At 36.0% G+C, this 18363-nt stretch overlaps 1 protein-coding gene across 4 annotated transcripts in view; it reads right to left on the reverse strand.

Moving 5' to 3' along the window:
* Positions 1-18363, reverse strand: part of ZDHHC14 (zinc finger DHHC-type palmitoyltransferase 14) — a 122295-nt gene that overhangs the window by 33528 nt on the left and 70404 nt on the right. For all 4 annotated transcript variants that reach the window (XM_052784639.1, XM_052784640.1, XM_052784638.1 and 1 more), the window contains exon 3: positions 3321-3479. In XM_052784639.1, the coding sequence (XP_052640599.1) occupies positions 3321-3479 (159 nt within the window). The remainder of the gene's footprint in view (positions 1-3320; positions 3480-18363) is intronic.

Below are 18363 nucleotides of genomic sequence, written 5' to 3' on the forward strand. Positions count from 1 at the left end.
TGTAGCATGTGAATGCAAGGAAGGCTTTAGACATTTAGATTATTGGACTAAGTTGATTTACTGCTTGCTAATCATTATTCACTCTTTCTTGTTAGTCATTCGGTAGTATATTTAAATAAATTGTTTGGAAATAGTCAGGTCTTCTTGTTCAGCTTTTAGTATAGAAATCAAATTAAACAAGACAAAAATTATTTATTAAAACCAAACAATAAAAGGATATTACACAGTTGATGTTGAAATGACCAAAAATAAATTTTTAAAAAGTCATTTGGTCATTTCAGAAGAAAGCCCAACCACTGGCTTCTTACTAGCATCACACAGTGCAACCAAAACCTCTTGTCAAAACCCAGCAATAACTAGCTTGAGCTCAGAATTTATGCCTGCTGTGGTTATTTTTTTTTTTTTAACCTTTATCTCTTGTATTTATGTGTACATTATTTTCAATTCATTTATAATTTTTAAGCAACATATTGGTACACAAAAAAACCTTGAGGGGCTAATTTCCAACTGCCATTCACAAAGGCAGTTAAAGAAAGCAAGTCAGGAATACACCCAAGATATTTCCCTCAGGGAACACTTATTCAACCAAATTTTTGAAGGTATTACATAAATGCAACCAACTACATCTATATGAAAATCCAGATTTTTCCGGATACTACTATGAAAATATTGTAAAGCTAAAGGAGTTTGAAGTATTACTATGGGTAGAACTCAAATTAGTTTGTTTGGTTTTTTTTAAACTATTTCTTCATATTTTTATCTAAATATACTATGTAGCCATTTATAAAAAATCAGTGATGAAATAAAAATCAGAAACAAGATCAAGTAACAGATATGCCCATTAGACAACTAGAAAGTTAGGATTAATTCAAAAGAGGGAAAAAACCAACAATGAATAAATTTTTGTATGTACTTACACATTTAAAATGCTGCTAAGGATTCCTTACAGAATGAAAAGCATCAATAGAAAATACAGAATGAAAGAACCTCTCTTTCACACCCCATTCATTTGTCCAGTATCATAAAACACCTTTAGGTAAAATAGCATACTGTTTTTTCTGAGCAGTGAGTTTGGTTTGAAGAAAGACTCCATTCCTGTATCACATAGTCTCTGTAGTTAGTTTATAACTACACAGCAAAAGCTTCAGGAACTACGTGGTAAAAAGGAATGCATAGCTATATTGGTAGTGAGTTGCAATCGGGAGTTACGTAAATATCCATATGTATGTGAAATAGGAATATTTTTGCATTGGTTTAGTTACATCAGTGAGGAACTAGCAAATGATAGTGGCACAAGAACACTCATTACTATTACAAGATTTATTCACAAACTAAAATTAAATAAAAGCACCATCGTATAGACAATCCTACCTCAAGAGTGGTGGTAAACTGCATAACATATTCTGATTAAGTGTACGCTCTTAGACTGCTAGTTTTCCGCAAGTACATGAGCAATCCGATTCTCCTGACACCTATTTTTCACAGAAGATTAGTTGCAGGTACTTGCAGATTTCACTTTTTGCATTCAATACACCTGAATATTTATATGCCAAATACCTATACCTAATCAGGAAAAAAAGGACCATGCAACATACCCTGAAAAAGTCATAGATTATTGTAATTCCCATTATAAATGCTGAGGAGAAAAACCACAGGAAATTCATTCCAATAAATGGATGGAATTATTTTAAAAAAACTAACTTCAAATTAAAAATTGTGCAAGAGGAAATTACAATGATCACACCTCTTTTATGAGCAGAAAAGACTAATCTTCTTGGATACAATTATCACTTATATGAGCCATTTGCTCAGACTCTTTTCTGATATACATTCATAATAATTCAAATTTGTTGCTTCATTACAGGCATAATCAGAAGACAAAGATTAAGTTGTTTCCCTGCCATCGCTAATTGTATGTTTCACAGAGTAGGTTGTCCAAATTTAGTATGAAAAGGACACCACTAGATTACAGAATAACCTGTAGAAAAATCCTTCATACCAGTTTATTAAAAAAACTGAAACATTGCTTTAAAATAAGCTTCAGGATGTGTGTGTGGGAGTTGCTCTTATTTATGCACTGTCAGTAAAGATGACAGCCTTTATCTTTTATTTACTGCACTGGTCAACAACCACATTTTCATATTATCAGGTTTGCTGAGCAATACCACAACACTGTAATGTCCAGGTTACACATTTGATATATTTTTCTGAAAATGTGTCAACTGCAATTCATAAACACCCCTACTTGCCAAGCTCAATACCTTTTACAACACTTACAAAATTCTAACACATTAGAAAAACTTATTTACTGAAGGAACCGTCTACAGATACCAATCAATTGTATAGTGCCAAAAGGCTAAACTTTTCAGTCTGATGTAAGTGTAGTCCCTAAATCAATATCATCTAAACATGAAACTGTAATTCTTCCAGTGACTGCTTTATATCTAAAATTATCACTGCTGAATGCTGCAATTACATTTCTCAGCTGGAGACATCTTTCTACATTATTTTCTTGAATGCATAAGATCCAGGCTCAACAGTGTGCTAATCAGCTGCACTGAACTCTAAATGTGATCTAATTAACTAGAAACTACTCAGATTTGATTGGTGGGTTTTTTTGGTTTGCTTTTAAATCCAAGCATATCTTAACCACCTTGTCTGCCCTCCAAAGAAAACAGTCATGAAAAAAGACAAGATGTTCAGGGAAAAAAAACCTCTATCATTACCCTTAGGACCTGACAACATCTACTTACTCTCAAAATAGCATGCTTGCCCAGTAATTTCTTATGGATTCTGACTTTAAAATTTCTAGTCTTAAAACTGTTCAAAGGTAAGAATCACCAACAGTGTATTCTGGTCACAGTGCAAGCCCTAACCATTTGAACCATGTCTTACAGTTAGTCTGTAAGGAACTGGAGAAGCAGCTCCTTGCCCCCAGTTTAGTTTGGTGAAGGAAACAATTCTGAGACTCCCGTAGAACTTGGTTCTCCGCACTGGAAAGTTCATCGCACATACTATGCAGCCCTATTCGAGTTGGATGTGTTCTTTGTCTTGCAAAGCAGGTTAGGAAAGATGTATGCATCAGAAGATATTTTTCCTTCTTAGATTAGCAACAATTATCTGTTAGGCCAAATCTCCTCTTCTGCCTCCTCCAAAATTCCTAACATTTAACAGAGCTTGTAGGAAAGAAGGGTGAACACAGCAAGTGACCTCATGAGTAATCTTGTCACTAACTGATTCTTTTCTCTCTTGTATCACAAGTATTCATAACAATATATAAGCTACTAAATTGAACATATGCCATGTCTTTTTTTACTCACCTACGCAGTTATCACAAAGGCTGCAATGTGAGGCACGAGGTGGGCGGAAAATCTTGCAAGTAAAACAGTATTTTAATTTCACTGTCTGTCCATTGATGATCACTTCTTTTGTTCTGGGAGGGGGACGGTATCCTCCTGAACTGGAGCCATTTGCAATATCTAAACATGGAAATACAACGCATTAAATTTTTCACATGAGCTATGGTGTATGCACAGAACTGTCCTTGATAGCAATCTATAGCAAGTTTCAAATTTATATTAACACACTTAAAATAAACAATTTTTTCCCTTCTCATTTTTCTAAAATAACATGTAGCAAAGATAATAAATTACAAATAGCATCCATAGCCAATCAGTTTGAATTAAAGAAAACACCCAAACCCAATTCTCAAATGCTGACAGCTACCTTGATCCCAAAACTCTTACACTCATACACCCTAACAGTTTGTAGAGAATACATTAAAGACAACTATGACTATTGGTGCAGGATGGTAAAACTTGGACAAGTTCTCTTTAGGCTTTTCCCGAATTTTTTAGAATTTCTGTAATAACAAAAAGTCTCTCTACAAGTGCTGCAGAAATTCTACAGCCTAATACAGAATCTGCACATTTACTTAAGCAACAGCAGCTCTGTCATTAGAGCTTGGAATATGGTAGAAATAAAATCAATCATCACTTTGAGATCTCTTAAATGCTGTGATACAATGGAGCACATTCAGAATAGTATTTCTCGTCTCTTGCTATTTCTAAGTTTGAAAATCTAACTCCTGGTGTTACTTTTACACATCTTGGAGTTTGTTGCATAAAAATAGTTTCCAACTACCTCATTTGGTACAAGTGGTGGGGTTTTGTTTGTTTGCTTGCTTTTATGTTAGGATATCAGCATTCATTTTTCCAGCAACTAAAAGACTGATTAGGCTAAATCATTAAAGTTCAACTTCTTCCTTTAAATGTGCCCAAGCTGAGCTATACTCTGAAAGCTGAACATGTAAAAGTGGTACCTTTTTCTCAGTTTATCTGTTCTTGTGTAATCACAATCAAATCAAACCACAGAAGTGAAAAAAACCTGAATTATTACTCTTGGACAGGCAGAACAGCAAGAACAATAGGAAAGTAAAATAAATTATTTTCCAATATATGAATGAAACTACATTTCAAGGTCACAGTCACCTGCACAACTGTGCTTTAAGTTGTCCCCCTCACTTTCATGTTGGACAAGCGTGGGGCTGGATGACCGGTTACTAAAAGATCCATGACTTGTATTTGAGCTCAAATTGTTAGAAATATCACACTCAATTACAATTTCTGCCAGGTCTGCAGTCATATTTATACAGGCTACAAATTACACATTTTCCAAGAGGGCAACCAGAAAGCCTTTTACCTAGCAAGGTATTCAAATTAGTGACAGCACAGCTGTGCTAGCAAAGGTATAATTATACAATATGCTAGATTTGGCAGCAAATCTAGCTTAAGAAGTTCCCATCTGCAACGTGCTCACCCACTCCATAAATATGCATCAATAAAAGTATTTGTGGCACACCACTGTAAACTTGACCATTGAAACAACTGGACTTCAGAAAACTCTCTGGGAGAAGAGGGTGGAAGGAGGGGAGCAATAGCTAAGAATGACGGAATCAGGGTGTGAAGCTCCTAAGCGTCCCTTATGAGAATGAAGTGGTGAATACTGAAGAAACAGCAGCTTAGAAGCAGCCTACTAGACCCTGATGTGGTATAGACATTTGATTGTGTTTGACCTAAACCAACTCCTGCAATGTTCCTGCGATGCTGGGCCAGGTCCTATGATCTGCACGTGGAAGCATGGATTACTGTGTGGCTCCCATAACAATCAATAACACTGATTTTGACCTCAAGGACAATGCTACTTGACACAGCATTTTTGATTAAATAAGTATTGCGTTTTACAAGCTACTAGCGTATTTACATGCTGATGCATAACTAGACAATAAAAATTGTTTAATGTGCAATATGGACATTAGCTTAAGTTTCCTTTTTTGTTGTTTTTTACAGTTACATTGTTTAAAACAAACCATTAATTAAATGACTGTGATTTTCAAGCACCCTAGCAGATACAAGAATTTTATGAGGTCAATAGAAATAAATTGATTTCTTCAGGTTATAGTAAAAAACATTTTATTTACTTGCATAATAGTTTATTTGTCCTCATTACACATCAGTTTGAGTTATGTAATTTTTTTATTTTTACATTTTAATTCAGAACTAAGCTGAAAAGATGTTCTTTTGAGGGCATAGCACAACTGTGCTTATACTATTTAAAGCTTTACAGAGACACGGATGATTCCTAAATCCAGAAAACAGGGAAGAATTTCTTATAATTCAGAGATTACATTAAAAAAGCTTCCATATTTACAATGAAAACTTCTTTTCTGTAGAACAAGTTATCAGAGGCTGCAGAAAATGCTGAAATAACTAACTTGTAGTACTAGTACAGATCTACATAAGACAATACTTTTTAGGGGAGAAAAACACCGTAGTATGTTTTTGTTATTAAAAATCTCCTATAGCTGATTTTAGTTACTACCACTGAAAAATATATTTTAACACACTGTACTTTCAGTAACATATCACCAGCAGGCTTGTAATATTCTTAGTCCTATAAATCCATGAGCCTTACAAAACACAGTGTTATGCCATTTCTGACCATAGTCTGGTCAAGATAGACTTAAATTGTGAACAAAAATGTATGTCTTTAGCCCGAATTAGCTTTTTATCCAATAAAGCATTTAACATGTGCATGCGTAACATGTTCATTAATAAACCAATGATTTCCATTTGACACTCATACTCAAATTTAGGTGCATAACTGTCAAAAATACTAACAAAGCCTGAATTTTATATAGGTGTAGCTTTCTATACTGCTAGAAATGTTGATGCATTGAATTTCCTGAAGTAACACTAATATTTCAGATTTTTTTCTTTTACAAAATCTTATTATTCCTGAATATGTACATAATCATTGAAAGGAAATGACTTAAACCAGTCAAGGTGAATTGTTTAGAAGAAAAATTCTCTTTTTTCTAATGAAACATTTATGCATAAAAATGCACATTGACTAAAACTTTTCCCCCACCTTTCAAGAAGTTAAAAAAGTGCACTGTATTTATTTTATTTTAAAATGGGCTCTGGCAGAATCTCGAAGGCAACTTCCCTCTTCTCTGGTAGAGAGGGGAGACTGCTGGCCAGCCCATTATACTTACAACGCTGGTTTTCTAAGAGGATTTCCTTCCAACCCGTTGCAGGGAAGTTCAAGTTCACAGGGACAGCAAATCCTAGCTCTCTGAGGAAGATTAATCTCAAAATCCAAGGGTGAAAGCTGATGCAAATGAAATTAATGAAAACAGTCTTGCTGACTTTCCATGGAGTCAGGATTTTACCCACAATCCTAAATAGCATAATCAAACCAGAAAGTCCCAGTCTTTCTGTTTATTAACAATTTTTTTTCTGGAAACAAGCAACAGGGCAAGGTCAAATGTGCTTGGATTTAATCAGATTTATCTAACCTAAATGTGCTAAATGTCCTGATCTCACAGTGATTTTTCAGACTGTAACTAGCCTTCAATTGGACTGCTCATACTTGGGTTCTAACACAGTTAAATCTTTTAATATATGCAGTCCCTTTAAGGCACAATAAGATTAACCTTTACAGAATCACCTTCCCCAAATAAACCTGCATTTGACCAGTACTTTTTACATTTTCTCTTCCAATCCGTTACTGATGTAGTAATGCAAGTTATTTCACAAAAAGGGTAAAATTTTCCCACTAATGGGATTGCCTTCCATCCTCTCTGCTCTGACACATTTTATAACTTCTCTAGCAGCATTAAATGTTCATGCACTAGGTGGGGCTCCAGCATTTTTAGTACCCTATTAGAAAAAGCCCAAACACACAATCCATATCCTTGCAGGAGCAAGGTACCCAAACTGCTGCAAGGAAGTCACTCCAAGTATTTAATGGAGGTACAGCACAGTCTAGCAACCTTCTAATGTGACAACAAACTCCACTTAGATCTCTCAAATTATTATGCTGAAAACAAGTGGGAGGTGCTGTTTAGATGAGACACAGAGGCTGGAATTTTGTATACGTATCGCCAGGATTCTCCCGCTCAATCAAGCATTTGCTTTTTTGGTCAATTTTCCTAAGATCCTAGGACAAACAGTCTCAAGAAGGTCTCTCCACAAACTTAATAATCATATCACACAAGGTTTGCCATCAACTTTAAAGGGACACAATTTCAATCTTCAAACAATATCATTAGAAAAGTCAGTAACTTGAAGTAGTTGTAATGTTTCCTGCTAAGAAAAACAGATAATGCAATGAAAAAAATCTTTATGTATGACCTATAACATCTGGAGAACAAAATGAAAAAATGTAAATCTCTAAGAAACATCTTCCTCTGTGTTTAACCACTTAAACCTAAGCTACATGCTTAACAGCAGTGGGCTACAAGAGGAAAGAATAATTTATTTTTTTTAGGGAAAAGAACTTAAATAAAATTTTCTTGTTTCCAGACAGTAATCTCAAGGACAAACAATACTGGGAACCTGGCTTAGACTGAAACCAGCAGCTGCTAACTGCATTCTTCACATAATTCTTCATCTGATAGCCAACAAGAGATACCGAGAAATATTCCTCCTGACTTTAGATAAAAGACTTACTGCCTTGATTTCAGAAGAACCTATGTATTATTTTCTTAAGAGTAGAATTGCATCATCTTCTTGAAGACTAAAACTTTATGTGAAAGTTATTCTTGCTCCCAGAAAGAAAGAAGAATCTTTAGTGATTTGCTGAGGGAAAGAAGCATAGAGAGTAAGACCTTTCTGAAATACTTACCTGATGCACAAAGTTATTTCACTAGATTTATTTTAAGAATGTTGTTTAAAACGTGCAATATTAGGTATGACTATAAGTCTATCAAGCTGGTATCCTACCTTTGGAGTGAAAGCAAAAACATACCCACGTTGTACCCATAAGCAGTATGTATTTGTTCAGGCTATTGTCAATTCTATGAAATGCCTATGCTGTAGCACAGATTTAATTTTATAAGGCTCTAAGGAAACCAAATTGTGCATTTCAAAACAAATGAAAGACAAGCAAGGAATTGTAGAGAAGTCTTAAATGTAGTCTTGAACATCAATGAAAATTAGAGTGCCAAGACAAAAACAACTTCCAGAGATGGCGTGCTGGTGTAGCTGATATACTGAGTTCAGAGCTTTTGAAAAGGCAAAAGCAAGCCAACAGAAACTGTGAACTGGCCTGAGCTGGTTGTAGCTCTTGTAGGAAGATATACATAAGTTAAGACAGTCACCCTGAAGAAAAATCCAAAGCATTTCCTCGCTATAGATGGACCTTTTTACGGCTGGAAGGATAAATTACAATGATCATCTTTTTATTTATCTGCATCACCTATCCAATGCAAGAAAGATGGATATTGTGGAAGAATTGTTAATCTTATATACCTCACATAGACAAACACTCTCCCATCTGTGAAACCCATTCTCCTGGGTTTGGTTACCCTTTTGAGCCTTCATATTTAGAATTTTATTATCCTATAAACATTTTTCCACTTGAGACGACTTCACACTAAACTAATTACAAGAGACATATCATAACTGCAAAGAAGTTACAAAACAAGGCTGCTTCTAGTTTTCATGTTCCCATAGAAAAAACAGCCCATCTCAATACAGTATATCGTGTGATTGCAGAACCCATGCTTATATGCACCATAAAAAGGATGCAACTACCATTGGGGTTGCCCTGGAAAAAATGACTTTTCAGTTTTCATAAAAGTTACAATCGAAGTAAATCAACAAGTTTAATTTCCCATATAGGGGGAAAAAAAAAGAGGTCCTGCTGCATTTAACTGAGATTATAGCACTTTTACAGAAAATAATCCTACATTATCTTCAGTGATTTTGCATTATACAAGCCTCATGCATCTAGATGCTTTTGTTCTATTACGTTATATGAGAAAACACTACAGTATTTTAAGACTTATGCTCCTCCCCTCTCTTAGGCCAAACAGATATATTTCTTAAATATTTTCTTACAGGTCATGGTTTCCAGACTTCTCTGTTTTGCTGCCTTGCTCTTGAGTTTCCACACATGGTGTCAAAAACTAGACAGTGAACTGAGCTGTCATCATCACTAGGTATTGCAGAATGTCACTTCTCCTGGTTTATGTAATGACTTTTCTTCTCAAGCATCCCCAAAAGAATTTCCCCTTTTTCTCATGGTATTATGATGCTGACTCAATCTGTTTGTGGACAATACTCAAGTCCCCTTTTACTGTACCATTCACTACTTAGCCCCCCTTTTTGTTAGTATTTGATTTCCATTTGTAATCATGCAGTTTGTATTTGTTCCCTAAATTTGCTAAGATTATTTAGAGTATATTTAAAAAAAAATTAAAAAAAAAAAAAAATCAAGCCAAGTGCTTGCAAATTCCCGCAACTCAGCATCAGCTTCAGAGTTAAGCATACTCCCTTTTTCTTGAGCCCACAGTCAGTCTCTGCAAGATCCTACTTGATCACTTACTGTTTGCCACTAGACTGTCTTTCCAGAAAGTTGCTCACTGACTTTGTGGTAATTTCATCTAGACCTTATTTCCAAAATTTATATAGAAAGAATCCTATGCAGAACAGTATCAAGAACTCTGTTACAGTCAAAATACAGCACATCTGCTTCTTGTTTTCCACCAAGACAGTTACTTTGCTCTTGAAATACTTTGTTGCTTGTTTTGAGTATTAACTGGTCTTAAACCCCACCCCCTGCCAGCCCCAATTCTTACAATTTGATCATTTAGCAGTTTGCTCCCTATCTTTCCAGACAGAAAATAGTGTCTACCGATAGAATAGACAGATTTCTATTACAGTAAAATATTAGCTAGACAGATATAGATGCAGTATAGTAGATTGACAGATTTTTCTTTTTCTTTTAACTACTACTACTGTCCCTCTTCTGACCTGCACTTCCTATCAGCTGGCAAGAAGTGTGCAAGTTCTTTTCTGAGATCAAAGCAGCGTTGAATCCTTCAGACTGCCCTCTGTTATTTCTCATTTCCCAATTACACATCATGCCTTCAGCTTCTCTTTCTTCCTCTGACCTCTAACATAACTGGTCCTGTTGTCTTCTACTGTTACTTGCTGGTTATAACTGACTTTATTCCCCTTTTGCCTTTCCAACATTTTCCCTATATGCCCATGCCACCTCTTTATACTCACCTTTAGAAACTGTCTCCATTTCTGATACAAGTATCTTTCTGACTGCAATCTTCATAAAACTAGGAATACAGGCAGAACAGCCTCTTCCTACACTTCCCAACCTTCCTCTGTATGAGGATAGCTTGATGATGTGCATTTAATATACTATTTTTCAACAGAGGTCCCTTTTGCATTGTGGACATCCTTTTTTTTTCTCTCAATTCCTTTCACTTTTTGTTTATGAACACGGATGGTGGCTGGGCTACTACCACCTCACCAAATCCTCAAGAAACAACTGCTTTCCATTCCTGTACCCTGGTGGTGGAAACAGTAGCATCACAGCTCTGTTAGTCCTCCATCTTCACCTGGAAAAAGGTGATAGCCTAGGTGGAAACATTTCACACTGTCAGCATGACCACCCTGTTTCCAAAAAGTCACTTGAATGAAGTACCAGAAGTTTCTTTAGAAGGTCTTATTTTGAGAACTGTTGTCCTTAATCAGCTCGTCCTGTTATATGCTTTCTGACATGCAAAAATAAAGTTTAATAAGCTTTAAAAGAACTTCAAATTAGCATTCTTAAATCAGAATTCCTCCTCTTGGGACATAACAGTTTCTCACCCCATCTGTAATAATTTCTGTGAGGCTCCTTCCCAAAGAAACAGGTAGGGCAGAGTAAGACTCAAGTTTATCTAAGAACGACTTGAATAAAGTAAAAGCCACAGATCGGACATGTCACATGCACAAATTTTAGAAAAGAAACAATTCAGTGCAGGCATTATTTTTAGGTGATTTATCTGAAAAATCTCTTGCCTCGAAGTATATTACTGTTAACCTTGCACCCCATCTACAGAAGGCACCTCAAGTTCAAAGGTACAGCAAGTTCCACAGCAATCAAACCAGAATGATAGTTTTGGAGCATGTAGAAATTTTCTTTTGAACTGCTGGAGCCATCCAGCTTTTCCTGCTGCACAGATGCCACTCCACTAGGATACATCTTTTTAGGCACATTAAAAAATATATTTTAATAGTACAAAGATGTTTCTTTCCATTTCCATTGCTGATTCCACAATCAGTTTGGGGGCAGAAGGATTTGTTATAGCTACCTAGCTTGTTCCTCTCCATTAGACTTGCCATAAGCCCTCATGCTTGGGAACTTGAGCCCCGAACTCCACATTTGGTGGCAATATAGTTCCTCACTTCCTCCACTCCATTGGCCCTTTTTGGAAGACTACTGGTTTTGCTACTGCTGAAGAAATGACAGAGGTTTTGATCAGCTCAGCAGTCAGAACCTGTGAAGCAAATCTTGTGCTACCATTTTTAAAAAAGATTTGTAAATACAAGTTCTGAAACAGTCCCACATGGAAACATTTTGACTCTCCTAATCAAATTTTTAATGCAATCTTTGTCTTTTTTCAGTATCCAATTTGTATTTTTCATTTTGTTTAGCCAAAACTCTTTATCTGACAGACTCTTTCTTTAAGGAAAAATTATTATTGTCTGCTGCTTATTTGAAATAATTTATTTCCTGACGTAGATTAATGTTTCTTTGAATACAGGGTAAATAATCAATTCCTTGAACAGGAACCTGTGCCTGTATTTTGGGCTAAAGCTGGCACCTTATTCTAGGTAAAGGATTTCTTGAAAGAGATGAATGAAACTAGACTGTAACACTGATTAGGAAAAGGTGCTAAATGAATGCTTCATTATATTTTTCCGTATCTTTATGCTTAAAAAAAAAAAAACCAACCCCCCCCAAAACCCCCAACAAAACAACTTGGTGAGTTTTTGTAGCCTAAGCTGTACACCTTAGCTCTGAGGCTTTCAGATGCTTAAGCAAGATGATTCAACCACTTTGGAAACTCAGATGAACAGCAAACATTTTAATACCTCTATCATATTGCAGAATTTGAAGAAAGGAGCTGAAACTTAGCACGTGCTGTAGCCTTTAAGCTTAGCATGCAACTTTTTCTGAACAAATTTTGGCAGAAGAATGATGGGCGGGGGAGAGGGGAGGTCACAGTTCAGATATCTTCAGCAGCAGCTTGTTAAGAGCTATAGAGTTAACCTCCGGATTTCTTTATTGCAGAGCACATGTTAACTCTGTTTATGAACAGATTATGAACACCCCACCACTGCAGAGAAACTAAGGATGTCACGTCCCAGCAGAACTGGGCTTATCAGAGACTGCTGCAGTCAAGCACATAGGGCAAGGAACCTGGCTCTCCCTCTTACCACCTCCACAACAAAGAGGAGGCACCTGCCCAGCCCAGAGAAAGGAAAAACTTTCAGGAAATCCCATCACAGAAACACAAGGTGAGTAAAAAGCAGAGTGGAAGGAAGGATCAGAAAAACAGGAAGTAGTGACAGACAACAAAAGATGCAACCAAGTAGGATCCAGGGCTGAAGAGAAGTACAGGAAAGTACTCGGGGTGTGTGTACCTAACAGATGCAATATATGTAAGAGGCAGAAAAGAGCCCCAGAGCGGACTCTAAACACCAGAAAGCCCAGGATTCTCCAGAAACAGGAACCAAAACCCAAAGAACTTTTTGGAACAAACTGCGGTAACTTGTTTTTGTGTCAAGGCCCTAATAACAAGAAGTGCATTGTTATACTGCTGCCTTCTGCCTTCCCCGTCTAGGTTTTCCTTACTTAAGGAACAACTTACCGCTCCTTTTGATTTTTTTTTTTGTGTGTGTGTGTGTCTTTATAACCACTGGATTATGAAAATAATGTATCTAAACCACTTTCTATGCCAATTAGAAAGCATTCAGAATACCTCATTCTTCAAATGGAGCCAAGAACACATTCAGTTAATATTTATAGCTTGTTTATACATCTGCCATTCTATAAGAATAGAGAATTAAACTGTACATCACAAAAACTCTGAAGTGACTATTACACCATGTCCATTTCAAAATCATAGATACAATTAAATATTGCATATATGGGTTCTTGATTTAAAAACTGAGGAATTAATTTGCTGTAGTTAAGTTGGGGAAAATCCTTTAATAAAAGCATATTTAAAACATCATTTAAAGAACACTAAAGATTTCACCAAGTAGCTGGATATAGCAGTGAAAAATACCTGTCATAGCAAGATAACTAAATCCTAATACCTACTCTACAACAACTCACTTGCAATCTCATTTAGCAGACCGTCATCATTATCATCGTTATACGTAATTACTGAGAAGGTAAATTTCCATTAGAAAGCCCATCTGTTTTAAATAAAAAGAATAGGTTATACAAGTTTTTGTTCTGAAAACATTTTCCCTTACTGCACCATCATTACTACTGGTAGATAATCAGCAAGTTAATTTCAGTAGCAGCTTCATTAATGGATTTTAATTTCATTTTCTGCCTAAGGGACTCAAGAAAGTCAAAGAAACAGACACAGAAATGGAAAAGTACCTACAGAGATGATAGGGAACGTAGGGCAGTACCTAGATGGATACTACTGTTCTTTTCAGCATCTTACCCTCCTCTCTGTTCCTTTCTCAAATGCAGGTGTGAAAGCCTCCCACTGTTTAAGAAGATTTTATTTCATTAATTTTCAAACAGTTTAAGGAATTAGGACTATCATTTTTCTATAGCTGAACTATCAGCCAGCAGTGGTACAATTCAAAACGCCATACCTATCTTTCTCTTCTAAAATTGACGACCATTTGTTTTCACTCAGCAAGCTGCTCTCAGCAAGGGAAGCAACATCCTTACTTTAACCAGAGTTAAGGTAACTTCCCTCAGATACATTTTTTTTCACATACAGTTATGCTCCAGCTTTTCCTTAGTGATCTCACATTGTAGTAGGAATAAATTATTCTCTCAATCATCAATACTTGCCTCATTACAGAGAAAAAGCAACAAAACAAAACAGAATATCAGTAGTAAGAAGCCCAACGATTTGTCTGCAGATCTTGCTTCTAGCCAGCTTTGAAATCCTACCCTTAGCCAAAAACAGGTTTAAAGAAATCTGTTAATACAGTAAGTGAAAGAAAGATGGCTGGTCAACAGGCTTGGATACAAACATCTCCCCTTCTAGTTCTGGTTTAAATATGCTTCATGAGTGCAGACTTCCACATAGTGTCCTCCTATGGTCGTCCAGTCTTTTGCTAATGAGAACCTCTTCCGATTAGGTACAGCAATGTCCCACACAATGCTGCTTTTCTGACAAGGTAAAAGGCCAGCTAACACAAATGGGTTGGTCGTATGCGTATAAGTAATACGGTACATGTGTTGTTCAGTAGAAATAGGTGATAATTTAAAAATAAGCTTGGTGTTCATCTAACAATTGTTAAGCTTTCATTGTCAAACTACCTTTAAATGCCAAATTTGATAAAGGTGAAATTTAACTAAAACATACAACTTTTTTTCTTAATTTAAACTTTTAAAAGTATCATTCATGTTTTATTTTATTTAGAAAGCAGGACTGCTTCCTTTATTAAATGTCTTAAGTAACTCATACCAGATATGATAAAGATCTACATTTATTCTTTGGAAACAGCTTAGATTGTGTTATTTATTACAAGGACAGCAGAGAGCAGGATGATGACTGGCAAATTAAGACTACTTGTGCTTCACCACAAGAAGAGAGAAAAATAGGAGTGCTGGGATTGCTGAAGTGAAACATCTAGGAGAGGTCATGGTGGCAGACTTATGAAGTGTAAAGGTTTAATAGAAATCTAAGTTCTTCAAGTAAGTCTTATGGAAGGTTATTCAATTAGAAAGATATTCTTATGATTGCAAATATCTAATAAATATATTTACTTTCTAATCATAAGACATTTTACTGGGAACTCCAGTACTGAAACAGGCAAAAAATGTCTGCTTTTCCCCAAACACTGCATTAATAAAACTGAAGAAAAACTCCATTTAAAAAAACCACAGAATACTCGCAAGCTGTCACAGTAATTACAGCAGTAATAAAACAGTTACATGGGAAGCTCTATTTCAAAATGGCTCTTTCTGGAAAACTCTGAATTTTAAACAATTTTTTATCTCCAAATTAGAACACAATTTTATGATGTAAAGGGGCATTTCTTTTTGGCAACGCTAAGGAATACACCTGCCTGAATTCCATCCTCCTCCCACATGTTATTCCTAAAGAGAGGATAATTTTTTTTGAGAAGAAGTAGGGGCAAAAAAGAGAAAGGAGGGGGAAATTATAACTTTTCCCACATTTCCCTTAATAGTTCTGAGATGCTTCTTTTCCCCACTCTCCATCCTCTCCTTCCCAGCTATAAAAATAACCCCATTACCCATTATAGCAACTTACACACTTCTGTGCAGCACATTACATACTCAGTATTTGATTCTGAAAAATGTTTGCAGTGACAGCACTGGCAAAAGCTAAAAAATAAGCTCTAAAATCAGTCTTCCTAAGAAATCTGTTCGCTTTCCCAACAATATAGATTTGAACTTTGGCATCTGTTTTCCACATATCTGGATTCTGTGAATATTTGGCATCTGTTTTCTACATACCTGGATTCTGTGATTATTAGGAATTGTTCTATTACACAAGCAAGGACTGAAATGACTGTGTTTGAAGAAAATTCCAGTTCCTCAGTATAAGAACATTTTTAATGTTTTTTTTAGAATGTAGAGAGAATACAGTTTCATAATGCTCCTCCGTTTCTGATTTAACTTCTTTATGGCATATAAGGGCAGGCTGACTGAACATTTTCTTTTTAAATAATCCGGAGTCCCATATCCGAAAGTAAGCAAACAGAAGAAATTTATATAAATTTAAATTCATCCATCTGGGATGGATCTATCTGGGTCATCTAGGACCTAACAGTTTTGTTCCCTGTATACTATGTACAGTATGGTCCTTGCCCAAAGCTAAGTCCTGACTGACTAAATGTAACCTTCCTGTCATGGCAATGACAGCTGGCTCCTGGCTCTGCACAATTAGATCATACAAAGTATAAAAGTAATGTATGTTTTCTTCCTGAAATGTGAATGCCAGAAGAATACACTGTTTTTGGAAAGCTATACCAGGTCTATAAAATTCGGTGAACTACACATCTCAGACTTCACACACACCCATGAGAAAAGATTTCCTTCCCACAAGGTTCAATGACCATGTTACATGATCATACAGTTCCAAAAGTCTCAAACCTACACAAAGAGCATAGAGAGTAAGTACAATTAGCTGCTGCACATAGCATGCTGCAAATGTGTTGATTCCACTTCAGAACTCAAATCCAAACACTCCGAAATACACAAAATGCTGTTTATTACACAGACATCTTTTTATCTTAACGCGTAACATAGTGTAACAGCTGTGGTCAGGACCTTCCAAACCTGGTGAAAGAAAGTGATCTCACTGTAGCAACAATCAATGAACTCATCACTATATTTTGAAATCCTGCTTCTTCTTAAAATAATCCATACCAAAGATAACGTGTGTTTCCAGAAAGTAAAACAATTCTTCCTCCTCCAACAGCAGTTTTCTGAAACTGAGCCCTTCAGACAAGACTTTTTAATTGCAATGAAACCATTAGATTCAAACAACCACTGAAGTGTGTACGTATTTAAAAACAAACTTGTTACCTTTCCTCTGCTAAAGGCTCATGAGAGCCTAAAATAGTAAATACAAGTCATTACTTTTTTTGTTTTACCTTAAACAGTATTATTTCTTTGTCCGACAGATCTCTTAAGTGGAAGATATAGCTGCATGATGCGCTTACTGTCTCTTAACAGCTAAGTAGTAAGAGGAAACTAATGCCATATTGTTGTTAACATTTTGCTATTTGGACATGAATTCTCCTACCATTCCCACTTATGTGGGCATGGTTCACAGCATGATTTTGGTGCGTACAAACTACATTTGATTTCTGAGGAAACTAAACCAGAACTTCTGCTCCATGTGTATACCAAATGAACTCCACCTCACAACATGGTGTTAGAGTCTACACCAATGACTTAGCTCCTCAGACGTTTTCACTAGTGCTTTGTGGAGGACATATAGTCTAGAGAACCAGACAAAACCTAGTCTGAAGTAAACCCCTCAAATTCACACTCTACAGATGCTTCTGCATCTGCAACAACAGCTTTAGTGCACTCATTTGCTTCTACTGCATTAAATTATTTGTCACAGTAAACAAAGCCTAAGACTGTACCTTAGTATTAAACATCAAGGACCCTGCAGGTATTTCTCCCGTGCTTGCATAAAACTGTTTTCTGTCTTTTCAATTATATGAGCAAGTGTTCCTCTGAAATTGCTTCAGTAAATGGTATTTCCATTGACTATCATATCAAACCAGATATAGTAGCCTTCAGTAAGTTTCAGTAGCTTACTAAAACTAAGCAAACAAAACCACTGTTTATGAAGCAGCTCCGCAAACTCATCCTGTGCTTTCTTATCCAGGCAGCACATTTTACCTATTGAGCCTATTCGTAGCTGTAAAATCTAGTTCACTCTCCTTTAATTGTGCTGGCTTTACACAGATGAAAAATAGTAACATTTTATTGCTGTTACTGAAGAAAAATCTTCCCAAGACTGCATCAACTTACAAGACTGTATATTAACAGAGACTTATCTGACTCTTTCACAATATAAACAACAACATAATTAAATTCAGTTAAACTCTGAGGGTACATTACTTTAAAAGACACACAATTGTAGAACCTTTGCAATATCAGCTTTCTTGCCAAAACCACTTTAGAAAGTATTCTCTTGTGTACCACAGAGAGACTTCTACCAGACTTGCTGAAAAGTATTTACAGTAATAACTATCACTCTACAAGGCCAGGATTTTGTTTACTGTCTTTCTTGGTGAAGAACTGATCAACCATCTTTCC

The sequence above is a fragment of the Harpia harpyja genome, chromosome 4 (genome assembly GCF_026419915.1).
Source record: "Harpia harpyja isolate bHarHar1 chromosome 4, bHarHar1 primary haplotype, whole genome shotgun sequence".
NCBI classification, from domain to species: domain Eukaryota; kingdom Metazoa; phylum Chordata; class Aves; order Accipitriformes; family Accipitridae; genus Harpia; species Harpia harpyja.